At 39.4% G+C, this 19,885-nt stretch overlaps 1 protein-coding gene across 3 annotated transcripts in view; it reads left to right on the top strand.

The window, feature by feature from the left end:
- Positions 1 to 19,885, top strand: part of SF3B1 (splicing factor 3b subunit 1) — a 59,561-nt gene that overhangs the window by 7,770 nt on the left and 31,906 nt on the right. For all 3 annotated transcript variants that reach the window (XM_043577391.1, XM_043577393.1, XM_043577394.1), the window contains exon 2: positions 11,759 to 11,936. In XM_043577391.1, the coding sequence (XP_043433326.1) occupies positions 11,909 to 11,936 (28 nt within the window). In that variant the 5' untranslated portion in view covers positions 11,759 to 11,908. The remainder of the gene's footprint in view (positions 1 to 11,758; positions 11,937 to 19,885) is intronic.

Here is a 19,885-nt window from a genome sequence, read left to right as displayed (position 1 = left end):
ACTTGATTTACTCTTTGGACTGCATTGTGATATTGTTAAATATGTGATTTTAAAAATTAACGTTTTAGCTTTCTTATGTAGAAGTGTATTTTCCACTCATGGGGGAAAAAAAATAAAAACTTGCGATTATGGTCTACACTCAGAGAATGTGTTACTGCTTGGTTACATTTATTGGGTTCACACGTAAGACATTAAGGTATAAGAAGTAAATTATGTGGTCTTCAATTTAAGAAGAGGTGTGCAGAAACCTGATGTTGGGGAAATAAAACAGACTCTGAACTAAAAAACAAATCAAAACCTAAGAAGTTGCACAGCTTTAGGGAACTTAATAACAAATGAAATTTTAAATCAGTTAATATTGGCATCTGAATACAAAATGTTTATCAATATTACCTTTGTAGATGACTATCAAGGGATGTGCAGAATTTTCTAAATCCCCATGTGTACTTTGTATACATATTACTCTGTTCTGTATGTTTGTCCATCTCTCTATTGCTGAATCTTAGAGACCTCAGATTTCCGGCTGAGTATGCCTTCATTTTTGTTTTTGTTTTTCTAGTAACGGATCTTCATATCCTTTCACTTTTTCAAGCATCTTCAAACGACAACAAAATCTATAAAAAAGAAATTTGATGTTTAATCTAAAGGTTGCCCAGGGCAAGATCTGTTTATCTCAAACCATTGGTGCAGCCTTTAAGATCTACAAACAAGACCCTTATGTATAGATAAGGCAATCACGCTATAATATCACCCTGCTGCAGTTCTTCAAGGCGTATTGCACATTGCTCAGCATCTTTACTCAGCACATTGTTAGAGTACCAGTTCGTTATAAAAGGATATGTCAGGAACAGCTGGATGGAAGAACTGCATAGGGCAAGGTATGTGGGAAGGGAATCAGGGTTTCCATGCTGAGTGTGCCACTCTCTCTAGTGGCCACGTGTTCACCAACCCAGAAGCTCCTGATTTATTTTTTTATGTAGGCCTCCTTTCATCTTTTCTCCTTTTTGTTAAAGTCTAACTTTACCAGGACTTGTTGTATTTATTCATATTAGCATCTTTATGCTTAAACTCTTTCCTTCTTTTTTGGAATAATCTGTGATTTTTATAGTTTGTGATTTTTGCCAACATTTACTTCTTACACAGTCTTCCCTTTAAGAATCTCTGGGTAGGGGTGCCTCGGTGGCTGAGTCGGTTGAGTGTCCCACTTCAGCTCAGGTCATGATCTCATTCATGGTTCATGAGTTTGAGCCCCACATCAGTTTACTGCTGTCATTGCAGAGCCTGCTTTGGATCCTCTGCCCCCCTCTCTCTCTGCCCCTCCTCCCGCCCAAACTTTCTCTCTCTCAAAAATGAATCAACATTTATATAGTCAAGTCCCTGTTAAAAAAACTAGTCCTCTGTCTTTGCTTGAGGAATATACAGAGACCTCTGACTTATAAGACGACAGGTACCCTGCTCAGGAACTTTCCTTACTTTCCATCTTGGATCCCAGACCAGTAGCTGCAGTTAAATCATACTCTACCTGGCCAAGAAAATTCTGGACCTGTTAAGGATGGAAAGGGACACCTCAAAGGAGCTAAATGACCAAGCCAATAGGTACCATCCGTAGCTGAAAGACGGCATAAGGAACTAAATTCTGAGTGTCCTAGATCAAGGGGCAGGGGTAGATAGCAGAACATTGGATAGCATGATATGAATCCCTGACATCCCATGATATGATACGCTGACAAGAATCTGGAAAGGCAGTGCTAACACTCTACTAGGATGGCTCTTAGAAACTCAGAGAAAGTAATGGCCCACATTAAGTGGCAGGAATGGCAGGACTACTGTGGGATATGGTGGATGAAGGGATGATCAAAAGACTCAAAGAAGTAGCTATGCTAGAGTAGATATTCAATGCTAAGGCCGGAAAACTCAGCAGTTATGTTCCATGGGAAGGCTCAGAGGATACTCTGTTCCCTAAAGTAATAAGGAATGTGACAGAGGCACCAGCATCACTGAATAAGACTGAGACTAGGATGAAGTGAATGAGGTACTTGCCTCAGGTGCAAAATTTAAGAGAGTACCAAAAAGTCCAGTAACCAATATAAATAAATAATCCTCTAATACATTTTTAAAAATCAAAATTAACGCAGGGGCACCTGGGTGGCTCAGTTGGTTAAGCAATTGACTTAAGCTCAGGTCATGATCTCGTGGTTTTTGAGTTCAAGCCCTGCATTGGGCTTTGTGCTGTCAGCACAGAGCCTGCTTCGATCCTCTGTCCCCCTCCCTTTTTGCCCCTCCCCTGCTCATTCTCTCTGTCTCTCTCTCTGTCTCTCTCTCTCAAAAATATTTAAAATATATTATTAAATAATATAAAAATATTAAAATTAAAAAATATTAAAAATCAAAATGCAGAAAAATCCATATGAACAAGATACCAAATCTTAAAGACAGGATCAATATTTCTGATTTTCTCGTTTTCCCCAGACTCAATATGGCCCCGCAAAGCACTGTTAGTTATGGTGGATGTTCTTTACAGGCCTCTGGAGATAGTGGCAGATAAAGTTACAGAGCTGAGTTCCATGATAGCAATGGGGATGATAGGATCCCCAAATAGAGGCCACCTGGTGAGGTTTAACTATCAGAAGGAAGGTGGGCAGAATTATGATTAGCACAAGGTTAGAATGGCTGCCTGGAGGGTCCTGACCTGCAGAATGATATTTAGATGGTTGATTCAGTAGGATTTCCTTAGACGCAAATTGATGGGCAGTGTACAGAAGTATTGTTCAATTTATTACAACCAAGAGAAATCAAGGATGGATGTTTAGGAGGTTGAAGGCAGCTATTCCAGTTAGGAAAGAAAAAAAAAAGGTGGTCCTTTCCTTTAGTTTTCAGACCTGAGCTAGTTTTTAAACTTAGAACGGTTTGATTTCAGACCATGTGATTGAAAGTGAAACTAGGTCCTCAGGAAGGACCATGTAACACCATAGTATGTGTTAATGAATCCCCTAGTACTTCTCCAAAGGTACCTATCATTTGCTCTCAAAACTATACATTGGGAAAAGTGGAATAACCAAATATTTTGAAGGCTGTAGGCAAAATGTCCAAGTTGACATTGATACCCAAAGTGTCATAGTGGCCTCTCTTAGAATGGTGGTATATAGGGTCATAAATGTCCTGGCCTAGGTCTGGCTCACAGTGCCAAGTGTCATTTCCCAAGTTGCCAAAAGTATAATTGTGATGAGCATAATTAGAAGTTGGCCAAACTCTCATATAGGTTCCAGAGCCTATGGGATAAGAACATAGCAGGGAAGGATACTGAATAGCTCCCCCCACAGCCTGCCAAGATAGGAAATAAAAAACAATATTGTATCCTAGGAAATATGGCAGAGATTCGTGCCTTAAAGACCTAAAGCATGCAAGGATGGTGGTCCACATTATATTACAGTGACGTCAGACCCTTACAAAGGCTACACAGATCCTGAGGATGACAGTGAATTATCACATTCAACCAGGTAGTAGCCTCAATTGCAGTTGCTGTGCCAGATGTGGTTTCTAGAGCGGATTAAGAGATTAACATGACCTCAAGTACATGGTAGGCAAGTATTGATCTGATGAAAGAGTTGTTTTCCATCCTTAACAGTAAGGAGTATTTAAACAGTGTGCATTCTCTTGGGGTAGACAACAGTATACATTTTAAATTTTATCCCTGAATTATGTTAACTCCCCCCTAATGCAGTCTGTCATAAGAACTATCATAATACAGTCTTAAGCAACATGGACATCTGGACATACAGTGAAACATTGGCCCACTATATTGATGGCATTATGTTAATCCTGTTAATAAGACTAGATGACCAGGAAGTGGTAAATACTTGGAGGCCTTGAAAGACATATATGCTCCAGAAGGTGGAAGATAAACCCAAAAAAAGGAAAGGGTCTGCTCCATTGGTGGTATTTTTAGGGCAGGATTTCTCAACTGTGGCACAACTGACATCCTAGGCCAGAAAATTTCTAGTTTCGGGGAGCATCTTGTGCAACATAGGATGTTGAGCAGTATCCCTGACCTCTAGATGCCAGTAATCTCTCCCTTTAAGTTGCTCTAGGTGTTACAGTCCAATTCAGGGAGATAGACACAGAAACAACGATAACACAAAGTAATTACTTAGAGATGTCTGTGGTATTTCAGGAATACGGCACAGAAATATCAAAGCATACAATCTATATCTCAATCCTAGGGTGAGGTTCCTGGCTGGGGTGGCACTGGGCCAGTCTTACCGGATGAGGACTTGCCATGTGACAGAGTAGAGGATATGGGGGTGGAAATAGGAAGGAGGATCCTCTAGGAAGAGGATAGAGTTGTGACAACCAAAATGTCTCTAGACATTGCCAAGTATCCCTGGAAGACAAAATCACTCCTATCTGAGAACCACTGTTTTAGGTACATAGTGGCCTGGGGCATGCCTGGACATCCCCTCCAAAGTAAAGGACAACTATTGCATCTTGTACCTCCTACCACTAAGAAGGAAGCACTATGCTTAATAAGTCTCTTTGAGTTCTGGGTGGCATCAAAAACTGTGGGCTTTGTACTGTAGCTATTGTTATTATTGCTGTTGCCAACTTATTGACTCTGGTACCTGCTGACTATACAACACCTGTCATTGACCCAAGGGCCATAGTCTGCCCAAAATTCCTAACCCTCCTTCACAAATCCTATATCTCTGGTCCTCATATACCACCTTCCTCTCCTCCTACCAATTTCTTAGTTTAGTTAGTGACAACAGTCATCCTAAGGCGAATCATTAGTGACAATGCTTTCTGCTCTTATGTACATCTATCATGAAGAATCCAGTAGCAAAAACTATGTGGCTGCTGTCTCTGTATTAGCTAACAGAGGCAGTATAGAGCAGGAAAGTTTGGAAGATATTTTCATTCAACATTCATTCATTCATTCATTCATTCAACAATGTAATACTGCCAGGCATCTGTGGTACCATCTCATCTCATGCCATTCTTTACTCCCTCCCCCTTACTTCACTCTGGACACAAACCCCAAGCTCATTCCGACCTTGGCATATTTGCACTTACTATGTCTGGAATACTCTTCTCCCCAATCCTCATTCCATTATTTCATTTAAATATCTATTCAAATGTCATCCTCTCAGAGATCTTGCCTTTTCTGTTCATCCTATTCTTCCTTAAAAACATTTTTTTGTTGTTGTTATTAAGTAATCTCTATGCCCAGTGTGGGGCTCAAACTTATGACCCTGAGATCAAGAGTAGCATGTTCCACTGACTGAGCCAGCTAGGTGCCCCCATCCTATCCTCCATCCTGCCCACTCTCCCTTAATACTGCTTTTTCTTCATAGTGTTTGGCAGTACCTGAAATTATACAAACACACACACACACACACACACACACACACACACACACACACACACAGTTTTTAATCTCTGTCCCTCAAATAATGTAAGCTCCATGAGGACAGTGTCTTGTTCAACATTGTATTCCCAGCATCTAAAATAATCTCTGGTAATTATATTACTGGGTATTTACCCAAAGAATATGAAAACACCAATTCTAAAATATATATGCATCCCTATGTTCATTGCAGCATTATTTACAATAGCCAAGATATGGAAGCAACCCAAATGTCCATCCCTTATCAATAGATGAATGGATAAAGAAGATATGGTGCATATATACAATGGAATATTACTGAGCCATAAAAAGAATGAAATATTGCCATTTGCAACATGGATAGATGTAAAGGGTATAATGCTAAATGAAATAAATCAGAGAAAGACAAATACCATATGAGCTCATTCATATATGTAATTTAAGAAACCAACAAAGAAAAAAGAGACAAAAAAACAGACTCTTAAATATAGAGAACAAACTGGCTACCAGAGGGAAGGTGGGTGGGTGATGGGTGAAATAGGTGAAGGTGATTAAGAGTACAGTTATGGTGATGAGCACTGAGTAATGTATAGATTGTTGAATCACTGTATTGTGCACCTAAGACTAATATAACACTGTATGTTAATTATACTGGAATAAAAAAAAAGGAACAAGTGATAGCTACACACAAGTTATAGAAGACTATAACTAGGATGATTCCATTTACATAAAAGTTAAAAAAAAACAAGTATACTTGATTACATACATATGTAGTAAAAGTATAAAGAAGTGCAAGGGAATAACTAACACAAAATTCAAAACATGGATTTTCAAGTATGACTGGTGGAGCTATAATTGATGCAAGGAACACTGGAGTCAACACACAAGAGACTGACAATATTCTTGAGTAATAGCAGCTGCATGGGAAATTGTACATACTCTTTGTGGATACAATGTGCTCCGTAATTAAAAATGAAATGAAATGAAATGAAATGAAAATAAAATGAAATAAAATAATGGCTGGTATAGACTAGGTCCTCATTAAATATTTATTGATAGGTCCTCAATAAATATTTTTTGAATGAATGAATGGTAAAATTTACCTTAGGCATTTATATCAATCAGGTTTTAACTGGAGAGACACCAGTAGGGGATACATATTAAGAGATTTACTGCAGGGAATTGGGTTTATGCAATTGTGGACACTGGCTAAGCAAGTCCAAAATCTGAAGGCAGACCATCAGTAAGGGCAGTCTGGAACTTTCTAGCAGAGGCTGAAGTTGCTATCCACAGGTAGATTTTCTTCTGCATCAGGGAAACCTAAGCTCTGCTGTTAAGGCCTTTCAACTGATTGAATTAGATCTACCCAGCTTATCTAAGACAGTCTCCTTAAAGTCAATTATTGTGGACTTTCAGCATATCTATAAAAGCTTTCATAGCAAATAAATTGGTATTTATTTGAATAATTAGGGACTGTAGCTTAGCCAAATTCACATATTAGAAGACATCACAGCATTCCAGGCACCTAATGCTTCTGTGCCACAATCCCTTAGCTGTTTGGGACACCTCCTCAGACTTGATTTATATGTGCTGTAACTAGATATTTCAGCATTATGAATCAAAAAGAGCTCTCAGTTGACCTTTAACTAGAAAAATAAACTAATTAATGAATTCACACTAAAAATACTACTATTCTAGTGAGCCTGGAAGGTAGAGAAATCTACCCTAGTTCAAGAAAATCAGTATTATTTAAAGAATGGGCCTTTAGAAGGTTGGAGCTGGAGATAGTTCTGGATTTAGGGTAGCTGTGGGGACTTGAGCAGCAGGAATTTATGATCCCTCAGTCTTATGTCATTCAGGTGACATTTTCCTTTGATTCTTTCTGTTTCAATAGCAACCAGCAAGTTCCTTTCATACTTCCAGTTCAAATTTCCAAGAGAAGGAATCTTGGCCTAGCCAGTAACTTCTTTTTCTGTGGGTAGAATGTCCTGTATTCTAGGCCAGGTTCTAGGTAGCTGGCCAGGTACCTATCTCTTCCAGGAGAACAAGCCAGTGCTGTTTCCCTGAGCAGAGAATTTGGTCAGTTAAGTTGAAGCTAGACATGACAGGCACATTGACAGACATATTTAGAACATCGTCTCAAGGTTATCTTTTTTTTAACTGAGTAATGCATTAAAATTTCAGAAATAAGACTCGGTAGTTTTGGGATTTTAGGCATAACTGAAAGGGAGATAGAAGTTTTTGGATTTTTGGCTTGGAGTAGGTAGAGTCTGATATTCCTTTGATATAGGAGACTTCTAGGAAACACTGCACATCAAGATTGTGGGCCATTTATCCATGAAAGTCCTTCTTTTACCTCAGAAAAAATGGGCTGGATCAACTGTCAGTGGTTTTCCTATAGCATAGAACTTCAAGGCCTTTACAGTTTTATCCCAAAGGTAATTTGAGAAAATTACATCTAGCATTTAACATTCTGCAAAACTGTTACATCTTGTTTTTTGTCCAGAAAAAATATGTATGCTTGTTGCTTTGCGGTATTTTTTTTGAGACTCAGAAAAGCCAGCCTCCAAGTGCTCCTGATAAGAAAAGGAATGAGGGTGCATGGCTGGCTCAATCAGTAAAGCATGCAACTCTTGATCTCAGGGTCTTAAGTTCAAGCCCCACATTGGGTATAGAGCTTACCTGAAAAGAAAAGGAATAGGGGCACCTGGATGGCTCGGTTGGTTGACTGACTTTGGCTCAGGTCATGATCTCACAGTTGTGGGTTCGAGCCCCATGTTCAGCTTTGTGCTGACAGCGAGGAGCCTGCTTTGGATTCTGTCTCCCTCTCCCTCTTTCCCCTACCCCATATGTATGTGCATGCGTGTGTGCTCTCTCTCTCAAAAATAAACATTAAAATTTTGTTTAAATACTTAGAAAAGGAATCAATTTTCCTTTTAATTGGATGTCATCACTGTCAGTTGTTTAGATCATAAAAGCTAGATCCCTTTTCTAACTTTTGGAAAAAAAACTTCACCAGAAAAGGGCAGGAAATGTATTTTAAGTGATATCTGAGTATTATGTATTAATATTGAAAACGGAAAGTAAAAAGTACTTATTGAAAAATCTCTGTTACTTATTGTCTGAATGTCCAAGTCATTGTTTTATTAAAGAGTAATTAGTCCTTAGAAGAAGACTAAAAGAAGGGAATCTCCCTTGATACTTTGGCAAATTTTCTCATGTCTCACTATCCTATATATGCCTTTGCCCTACAAAAGTAACTGAATACTGGGGCGCCTGGGTGGCTCAGTCAGTTGAGCATCCAACTTAGGCTCAGGTCATGATCTCATGGTCTGTGAGTTCGAGCCCCGCGTCGGGTTCTGTGCTGACAGCTCAGAGCCTGGAGACTGCTTTGGATTCTGTCTCCCTCTCTCTCTGCCCCTCCCCCACTCATGCTCTGTCTGTCTCAGAGATAATAAACATTAAAAAAAAAATTTTTTTTAAGTAACCGAATACCTAGGAACCTAGAGAAATACGCATATAATGCAAACTGGCCAGCAGGTGCAGCTCCTATCTTGGAAAGACAAAGGACATGTGATACCTACTTTGCAGATGCTTTTCATTTCTTTAACACATTTCTTGTGTGTGTTTATAAAAAGAATATGTGTTTTTGGCAGAATATCTGGAAAATACTAAAAACTATTTTTATAATTCATAATTTCATCATTCATAAACATCCACTATTAACACTATAGTGAATTTCCTTTGCATATATTTTTATGGGACAGTAATTTCCTTGTGTATACATATTCATCTTTTTTTATAAAGTAGAGCCAAGAAATGCAATGTTTTTGTGATTCTTTTTGTCAACATGGATGTTTTTTAGATTGTTGATTCTTGATGGATAATAACACCCTTCTGTAACTCCTTATTTCACATTCTTTTTGCCTTTCATTATTATTTTTGCTTTTCATTATTTCATTATTCATTATTTGAGAGAGACAGAGCATGAGCGGGAGAGGGGCAGAGAGAGAGAGGGAGACAGAATCTGAAGCAGACTCCAGGCTCTGAGCTATCAGCACAGAGCCCCATGCAGGGCTCTAACTCACGAACCACAAGATCACGACCTAAGCTGAAGTGGGACGCTTAACTGACTGAGCCATCCAGGCACCCCTCCTTTAATTATTTTAAAACATGTTATTTTGTATATATAAAAGTATAATCTATGTTTAGGTTATAAGCCATGTAAGTAATATCTGTGGGCCCTCTACCAATCCAAGAACTAGAGTTTATTAATAATTTGTATAATAATCTACATGTTTTCTCTCATCCCCTTCTTCACCCAACTATAACCTAAATTAAAACAATTAAAAATTGAAAATTTCATCTCATCAGATTGATTTTTTTCACTGATTTGTTACTGAAGTTTCTACTAAGTATTTGTGTTGTGAGTCTTATCACACAGCCAGGTAAACTGTTTTCTTTGTGAAGGCTCTAACCTTAATCCTTACCTGTTTTCTTAGGCTGCTTCCTGTACCAACTTCCCTTCTAAGTTATGTTCTTTTCATTTCTAAAGTCCAAGGTTTGCATTGACACTTCAAAGTTATGCTAGTGTAATGATGCATAGAAAAAGACAGCCATAGGGGTGGCTGGGTGGCTCAGTCAGTTAAGCGTCCGACTTTGGCTCAGGCCGTGATCTCACCGTTTGTGGGTTTGAGCCCTGCATCGGACTCTGTGCTGACAGCTTGGAGCCTGGAGCCTGCTTCGGATTCTGTGTCTCCTTCTCTCTCTGCCCCTCCCCAACTTGTGCTCTGTCTCTATCAAAAATGAATAAACGTAAAAAAAAAAATTAAAAAAAAAAAAAAAGAAAAAGACAGCCATAAAATTAACAACTCAGGCAACAACAGATGTTGGTGAGGATGTGGAGAAAGGGGAACCCTCTTACATTGTTCATGGGAATGCAAACTGGTACAGCCACTCTGGAAAACAGTATGGAAGTTCCTCAAAAAATTAAAAATAGAACTACCCTTTGACCAGCAATTGCACTACTAGGTGTTTTTCCAAAGGATATAGGAGTGCTGATTTGAAGGGGCACATGCCCCCCAATGTTTATAGCAGCACTATCGACAATAGCCAAAGTATGGGAAAAGTCCAAATAGCCATTGACTGATGAATGAATAAAGAAGATATGGGACACACACACACACACACATACACACACACACACACTGGAATATTACTCCGCAATCAAAAAGAAGTCTTGCCATTTGCAACAATGTGGATGGAACTAGAGTGTATTATGCTAAGCGAAATAAGTCAGAGAAAGACAAATACATCATTTCATTTCACATATGTGAAATTTAAGATACAAAACAGAAGAACATAAGGGAATCAAAAATAATATAAAAAGAGGTCAACAAACTGTAAGAGACTCAAACACAGAGAACAAACTGAGGGTTGCTGGCAGGGTGTTGGGTGGGGGGATGGGCTAAAGGGATGAGGGGCATTAAAGAGGACACTTGTTGGGATGAGCACTGGGTGTTATATGTGATGAATTACTAAATTCTGTTCCTGAAATTATTATTATACTATATGTTAACTAACTTGGATTTAAATTAAGATAATCACCCTTTACACAAAGAGTGAAAAACCAATATAATACCAACAATAGAACCTTTATGAGCTGTCAAAAAAAGAAAAAGAAAAAGCCATATTCTGATCTTTTAAAAGTTCCTGATTTCAGAATGACATTTAGGATTAAGAGAGGCATTTCATCAGTGTTAATGCTGATGATCAGTGGTTTTCTAAGGACCTATAAAGTTAAAAGGCTTTTAGGGAGGCAAAGTTCCTGCTGTGTAATTTAGCAACTGTGTGACCTTGCACAATTTATATATACCCCCGCCCTAGTTTTTCTCTTATTTCTTAAATGGGATTAGCAACAACTTGTCTACTTTACTAGGTTGTTTGTAAGGTAAACAGTGCTTGGAAATACAATGTTGTAAATGAAACTCCTACCCAGATGGTAATTTTTTTTTTTTTTGAAGGAAAATCTTGAATTTCAGCACGTAGGATGTGACTGCTTATAGGACTGTTTCTACAGCTAACCACTGCAACAGCTGAGACAGATGCTAAGGAAAGCTTTTGTCTTGCACCAAGACACCTTCCGGTCTATTTGGAGAAAATAAATTGGAGGTCTGAGGTTTCTCCCAGCCATGAAATCCGTAGTGTTTCTTACAGTACACTGTTCTCGCGTAATCCACCTTCCTCCAGGGCAAACTTACTCCCTTAAAGACATTATGGGCCGCCAGGCCATTTTCTCGGTCACCACGAAAACCGCCTCCGGCCCAACATTAGCTCCTCCCCCACCCCCACAATGCATCTCTCTGTTCCTTCTAGGTGGCTACTCTGTCACGTGTCACCCAACGGAGCGCGCTCCCGCTTGGCGCATGCGCAGAGAGTATCTCCCAGCTATTTTTCTCCGTGGCAGCGGCAGCGAGCGGAAGTTCTTGGGAGCGCCAGTTCCGTCTGTGTGTTCGAGTGGACAAAATGGCGAAGATCGCCAAGACTCACGAAGGTAAGCCGTCTTTCCCTAGTTATGTGTCTTTTCTGCTGCCTAGCCAGCCAAGACTCAGTTTTCCTAGGCTTTGTCTCGTCGTGTGGTTTCTTTTGTAGGGTGCCGAGCCCGCGCTTGGGGGCCCTGGTCGTCTTCTTCGCACAAGCGGCGCAGGCCACTGCCCCACGTAATGGCGTCCTACTTAAACACAGCCGGCAGGCGCTTTGTTCCGTGTTTGGGTCTTGTTCCTTCAGAGTTGCTTCGCTTTTCTGACCAGCAGGCCGCATTTAAACGGATCGCTAAGGAGTAGTCCAGGGCAAGGGATCGGGGAAACGGGCGTGAAAGCAAAAAGTCTCCCTCGCCTCTCAGAACTATTGGCCGTTTGTGCAAATGAGTCTGGAGAGCACTGAAATACGGCAGCCGCTTTTTGGGCAGCCCCCAAATCGAATTTAACCTAACAATTACTCTTAACTTTGGCTAATTTGTGTGTCTTCAGGCGTCAAATATACTTTGGTTTTTTTGTACCAAGTGATTTGGGAATATTTGTGGTATATTGGTCTTTTTCTTTGGAGACTGGATTATTGGTGGAAGCGGGAAAGGCACATTTATTTTAATGGCCAAAGCTTTCGAGGTAGGTGATCATTTTATGATAGATGGAGAATATAAAGCTAGGAAAATGTTGAGAATAGGCTGGAGTCCTTTAGGGAATATCCAGAAATGGCAGGTAATAGGGTCACTTCAGAAAAGATGAGGCGTGGGAATTTGGGACTGCAGTCCTTGGTTTCTAACGTGAAATCTGAAGTGTTTATCAAACACGAGGCTTCCAAGAGAATCGGTTATTTCACTCGTCGTTTCCAAGTGCCTGGCTCAGTATAGTGGAGTAACCAAGACTAAGGCCGTCAAAAGTTTTACAGTCTACTAGGGAAACAGATGTGTGTACGTTTTCATCCTTTTATTGAATGCTTAAATAGAAATACAAGCAACATGTTCTGGGATCCTGGGTAACGGAGTGATTAATTTATGCTTAGGACTGTTTCATGGAGGAGGTGACGTGTCCCTGGTGTAAAAAAGTGCGTTTTAAATTAGGGGAGGACGTTTGAGTCTGAGAGACATCTTGTAAGGAGGCAGGGAGTCATGAAAGTTTGTGTGAGTAGTGGACTGTGGCAGGGAAAGAGAGTTCAAGGAGGGAAAAATGTCCATGGATCTGGAAAGGTTGGTTGGGACCAGAACGTGAATGACATCAAATAGTTGTTACCCACCAGAACCGAAGTCCAGCTTTCTGCAACTTCTAAAACATGCTAATCAATTGGCAATGACTTTAAATATTCCTCTTATTGATGGTAGGTATTTAGGATTTATACACTGTTTTAACTCAGAAGTGTTTTTAGGCACTTTTTCTTTAAACTAACTCAGACATACTTTTTGCAAAATAATTAGAAAATGTAAAGATGGTGCTATTCTTGTTCCTTCAGGAGTAGGTTGTTCATTTGGGGCATTTTGTGGCTTTGTTTTTTGGTATCCTTATCATAAGATACTTTTAGACAGGAAAATGAAAATTCTGATCAGTTTTCCTGCATTGTTTGAAACCCAGTTAAAAGCTTTGATCTGCAGAGAATTGAAATTCATTGGCCAAATTTTTGTCATTTTATTTGGGACTGTACTGTGAATATGAAATAACTGATGCTGTAAAGAAAGTATAGGAGTGTTCAGGTAACATGAGAGCACTGTATTCCATCACTGTATGACACTGAAGATGATAAATGTTTACTGGAAATACAATATTTACATAGTTTCTTACTCCCTTATGACATTTACCTTGACAGCCGTAGTTCTTTATCGTGCATCTCTTTTCCCTTGATAAGTCATCTCTGATAATCTGGAGCAGAATTCTTGGTGGGGCTTTTGTTTTTGTTTTCATTTTGATGCTACTGTAGCACTTTATAAATATTAGAATATTGGGTTAAGATTTTTTTCTTCTGCTTTGAGATTGTTGTGTATAGGAAATGTACCTTCGTATCCCCGTATCTAGTGCCTAATGGGTACTGAATATTAACATTTATTGAGAGATTATGCTGGAAATATTAAAAGTTTCACAGAATGCGGTTACTTAAACTGACCTTTGATTGAGTAGGTTTGGATGAATCTGTTTGGCTGAGGTAGGTGGGAAGACTTAGTAACATATTAGAAATTTTCTGGGCTGAAAGGAAAAAATGTCAGGTAAGCATCAAATTCAAGAAGGCTTTAAACACTGATCTAGGTTTGACGTGGCTTTCCAGTGACTACAGTAGTGCCTCCTCCTTCTCCCAGGTAACAAGTTACTTATGCACTTCAGGAAAGTCATTGGTTGCAGTGTGAGGAATGACAGTAAGAGCAACAATTCTTAGGCTAGTGAAGTAGTTGTCTGAAGAACTTGACTTTGAGCCTGAGTGGGGTAACTTTTAAAAATGTGCAGAGTACTTGTTTTAGAATTGTCCATCATCATGTTGCTTTTTTAAATACATGCTCTAATCTTTTTATCCCTGAATGTTGCTGGTAAAAACCTTACTTTGTTGTACTTTATAATTTGTTTATTGTTTATTAAAAAAGATTTTTTTAATGTTTATTTTTGAGAGAGGCCGAGTGTGAGCAGGGGAGGGGCAGAGATGGAGACACAGAATTTGAAGCAGGCTCCAGGCTCTGAGTGGTCAGCAAAGAGCCCAACGCAGGGCTCGAATCTATGAACTGTGAGATCATGACCGGAACCGAAGTGGGACTCTTAACTGACTGAGCCACCCAGGTGCCCCTGTAATTTATTTTTAAAGTAATGGCTGCATCAGTTTTTTTACTTGAATTTGGTGAGTTAAATAAAATTGTATTCTTTTTTCTTTTTAAAGTTTATTTTGAGGGGCGCCTGGGTGGCTCAGTCGGTTAAGCGGCCAACTTCGGCTCAGGTCATGATCTCGCAGTCCGTGAGTTCAAGCCCCACGTTGGGCTCTGTGCTGACAGCTCAGAGCCTGGAGCCTGTTTCACATTCTGTGTCTCCCTCTCTCTGACCCTCCCCTGTTCATGCTCTGTCTCTCCCTGTCTCAAAAATAAATAAAATGTTAAAAAAAATTTTTAAAAAAAAGTTTATTTTGAGAGATAGCTTGATCAGGGGAGGGACAGAGAGAGAGACTCTCAAGCAGGCTCCCGTACTGCTTGCGCAGAGCCCAGCATTGGGCTTGAACTCATGAACCACAAAATCATTACCTGAACTGAAATCAAGCGGTGGACGCTTAACCGACTGAGCCACCCGGGCCACCCGGGCTCAGTGGTACTGTATTCGAGCTGAAGTAGGTTCTTTCCTGTGTGGTTCTTTTCACACAGCTATTAGCTCCCATCATTGAGCCAAACTGGTAACTTTTTTTTTTTCTTGCTGTGGTATTCCTTTTGAATATTTCTACTAGGGTCAGCCCTTAACATCCTTTTTAAGCAACCTGATTGTTTTTTATCCTGGTGGCTTGCATTTTCTATAAAAAGAGCTGGACTTGTTCAAATCAATAAAATCTTTTGGACCTTCCTGCATGTTGTGTCAAGGGTATACAGTTAATTAATGTGCATAATGTTGCTATCCAGCAGTTCCTATATTAACTTTGGCAAACAAACACAATCTGTTCTCTCAGGGGAAAGTAGATTATTCTAAAATCTCACATATTGGCTTGTTTTGTCACTGTCCCTTAAGTGGACTTTTGGGGGACATCTCAGAGGTGAGTTTTTCCCCCCTAAATTTTTGTATTCAGAATGTCCAGAATGGTCATCTTACTTTTCATTTACTGAGATTTTTATTTTTCTGTGTTCAGAATAGTTTTGGTTTTGTAGACTTCCAGTATGAATGTTGCTAGTAAAAATAAAAATGAAAACAAATTGCTTAAAGATTTTGGAAAAGATTTTTTTCCTGTATAATCATTTAAGAGTTAATATAAGTAATGCTAATTAGGAATTAGTCACTTAGGGATTGATGTCTCTAGTGTTCAGTAAAATAATTTGTCACTATAATGCGTTTTCTTGTTTGGGGTTTGTTTAAGGAAAAGACTGAAAGCTGTGATACAGAATATACTTGGTGTTTTCTGGATCTCTTTTAGAGGCGTCACATGTGATAAAAACTTGCTCACTACTTGTCTCTGCTTTTTGGGAGAATAGGTAACATTTATGGACCAGACTAATGTGTCAGTAACATCCAAAGGCTGTATGTCTGTAACATAATGAACAGTGACTAGAATATTGCAAATCATCCAAATTAAAAATGAGGAATAAAAAGACACATCTGGGGCACCTGTGTGGCTTAGTTGGTTAAGCATCCAACTCTTGATTTCTGCTTAGGTCATGATCTCACAGCTTGTGAGATCAAGCCCCATGTCAGGCTCTCCACTGACAGCACAGATTCACTCTTTCTCCCTATCTCTATGCCCTAGCCCCCACCTCCCGATAAATAAATAACTATTAAAAAAAAAAAAAAAGACACCGCAAGCAGTAGAAAGTGCTACGTGCCAGATTTAGCAATAATCTGGGGCATGGAAAAAAGGCATAGAAGGGGAAACCAGTAGAGGGAATTGGTGGGGAGCAGTTAAACAGTTGTATCAGATGTGACCAGTGGTGGTTTATCTCTGAGTTTGATATTTAGGTCTTAGTTTAGATTATAAACAGTAGGCTAGATAATTAGGGTTTAGGTTAGATTATAAACAGTGGGCTAGATGTTGACTCTCTTGAGACCCCTAGGGGGCGCCTGGGTGGCTCAGTCGGTTAAGCGTCTGACTTCGGCTCAGGTCACGATCTCGCGGTTCGTGAGTTCGAGCCCCGCGTCGGGCTCTGGGGTGATGGCTCAGAGCCTGGAGCCTGCTTCCGATTCTGTGTCTCCCTCTCTCTCTGCCCCTCCCCCGTTCATGCTCTGTCTCTTTCTGTCTCAAAAATAAATAAACGTTAAAAAAAATAATAATAAAAAAAATGAATTGAGATACCAAGTGAGCTGGCTCACAAATTTATTCATTAATACACAGTTAATTTATATCTATCTTTTAGGGAAGGATTTGTTCGTTGATAGTTGAAAGCCTGCTTAAGATCCAGAAATCGCCTCCAAAAAGAGGGGAGTTTCACTTGAATAATATTTATTTTCTGTAGATCATTGGAAGAAATTTATTTTTGAAATGTATGTTCATATCTTAACATTTGTTAAGATTTTACATTATCATCAGCAAAATAAATAAAGCCAGAAAAGAAAAGAAATGACAAGGTGGAGAAGAGTTGGACTTTTAAGGTTGAACATATTACATAGAAAAGCTAAAAAAAAAAAAAAATCTGTTTACATCTAGCAAAGGATTCCATTTTAATGAAGAGAGAGTTTTTATTTTTCTGTTTCATGGGATCACAAGCCTTGGTTTCAAGGGGCTAGCAGAGAGAAGAACCAAAAATGAGGAAAAAGAAAAACTTCAGAAAAACATGCTTAAAATTTTTAAACTTTTTATTGAACACTGCAAACATATACAGGAATAGAACAATGAAACGAATCCACATGTTGCACCCATCACCTAGCTTCAACAGTTACAAACATGAGTCCACTTCTGTTTAACCTGTATTCTGGTCTCTACCACCCTTCCCATTATTTTGAGGCAAATCCCAGATGTATTATTTTATCCATACATTTTTCAGTGTGTGTCTCTAAAATGTAAGGACTTTGGGGGCGCCTGGGTGGTTGAGCGCCTGACTCTTGATTTCAGTTCAGGTCAGGATGTCACGGTTTGGTTTGTGGGATTGAGCACTGCCCAGCCCCGTGCCCCCCCCCCCCCCCCCCTTTGCACTGACAGCTTGGAGCCTGCCTGAGATTCTCTCTCCCGCTCTCCGCCCCTTCCCCACTCACACATGCTGTCTCATTCTCAAAATAAACTAAAAAAAAATAAAATTTAACAACTTTATTTTTAATGCTTATTTATTTTTTTGAGAGTGTGCAAATGAGCGTGTGTGCCTGAGTGCTGGCAGCATACAGCCCGACTTGTGGGGAGGGGGCCCAATCCCACGAACAGTGAGATCATGACCCGAGCCAAAATCAAAAGTCTGATGCTCGCCTGACTGAGCCACCCAGGCACCCTTAAGATGTAAAGACTTTTTTTAAAAATACCATTTTTGCACCTAAAATTAATATAACAAAATATATTTTTGTTTTATTTATTGCCTTATAAAACTTTTTTTTACAGTTTGTTTAAGTTCCGAATAAATCCCATACAGGGATTAGTCTTAAATCTTTATGTTCCTCCTCCATGTTTCTTTTTCCTTGCAATTTATTTGTTGCAGCGCCCTTACTTTGTAGTTTCCCATAGTCTGCAGGGAAAAGGAAAGAGGGCAGTGAAAACACCCATGACTGCCTCTAAGACTCTCCTCACTGCTGCTGCAGTTAAGATGTCGGGAGGCCCACAAGTAAGGGAGGTGCCAAGAAAATTATTGGATTTAGGAATGAACACAGTTCTGAAATCATACTTCAGGGTTAGGTTGGACTAGCCATGGCAAGGAAATCTTACAAAGGATTTGTAAAATCAGGTGCCTCTCGTACTATAATTCTAATGGCAATGAATGTACTCTCACAATTTTTCTAACAGGTTTACCTTCTACCTGAAGTAGTTTTGCATGAGTCCCTGTGATATTTGTATCTTAAAATGGGAACACCAGCTTAAAAAAAACCTCATTCTCAACTATTTACCCTCAGGGCTCCTCATTTAGTGAGGCTCTTTACAGACTGTGGTGTACAAGTCTAATGCTTAACTAGTACTTTGTTTTCTTGTCTAATAAGACTTTTTAGTTTTTTATAAACCACTATCAGACTATGCCATCTATGGATTGAAGGACAATCCATAACTTCAGTTTTAGGATTCCAAATACGCTCTCATGATGGGGAATTCCTGCTTTGTTTTTAAGTTTTCAGCACCAGTAATGAAGATTTGTACTGTATATGGTCCCCCTCCTCTCACTTCTTCAGAGATTTTACTGAAATAGGAGAATAGTTGGGTGGGGAACAGAAGTGAAGCTTTAATCTGGAAAATCAGATATAATTTAGGAACCCACACTAGATACATCTGCCTCCTGATAACCTCCCCTTTTTTAACACCATTAAACTGGAATTAGCTTTTCTTCATTTTACTTGTTCTGTTAATTTCCTCCATTTCATTTCTCAAAATGATTCTTTCTCTGTTATACAGAATAGTTCAGTTCTCTTCTGTGCTCAAACTTGTGTAAGTAAATCCACCAAAAGGACCTTGTAAATTTCTTTTATTTATTTTTTGAGAGAGAGGGAGAGATCACGAGCATGCAAGCCAGGGAGGGGCAGAGAGAGGGAGAGGGAAATCATAAGCAGGCTGCGCTGTCAGCGCAGAGACATAGGCTTGAGCTCATGAACTGTGAAATTATGATCTGAGCCAAAACCAAGAGTCAGATGCTTAACCACCTGAACCACCCAGACACCTCTGTAAGTTTCTTTTAAACACATACTGTTTTAAGGCGAAAGATTTATGCGATCTGAAGAGAAACCAGAGTATAAAACACATACTGTTTTAAGACCTAGCAGACTAGATATTTATCTATAAAGAGTAGGTATTTACCCAAGTGCTATTAAATCCTGTATTAACATAAAAACCTGTATGTGAATGTTCTATAGCAGCCTTATTTGTAATCTTTACAGACTGCAAGCAACCTGAATGCTGTAGTACATAGGAATACTACTTGATAATGAGAAATATTGATTAACATATCTTGAAGACTGGAGTATTTAAGGGTTCAGATGGATTAGAGTGCCAGCTCTTGGCAGTTGTATGTGTGCCCATGAGGAGCTCCTAGTCTCTTGTCCAGTGACTAGTAGACCATATCCATTTTTCTTCATCTTCACATCTGAATGTCTCAACTACAGGGAGTCTGAATTGGAAAGGAATTAAATGAAGTAGGGAGAGATTAGCATAAACATTTCCTCCTTTCTC

This window comes from Prionailurus bengalensis, chromosome C1 (genome assembly GCF_016509475.1).
Source record: "Prionailurus bengalensis isolate Pbe53 chromosome C1, Fcat_Pben_1.1_paternal_pri, whole genome shotgun sequence".
In the NCBI taxonomy this organism is placed as follows: Eukaryota; Metazoa; Chordata; class Mammalia; order Carnivora; family Felidae; genus Prionailurus; species Prionailurus bengalensis.
This window is presented reverse-complemented; position numbering and strand designations above follow the sequence as displayed.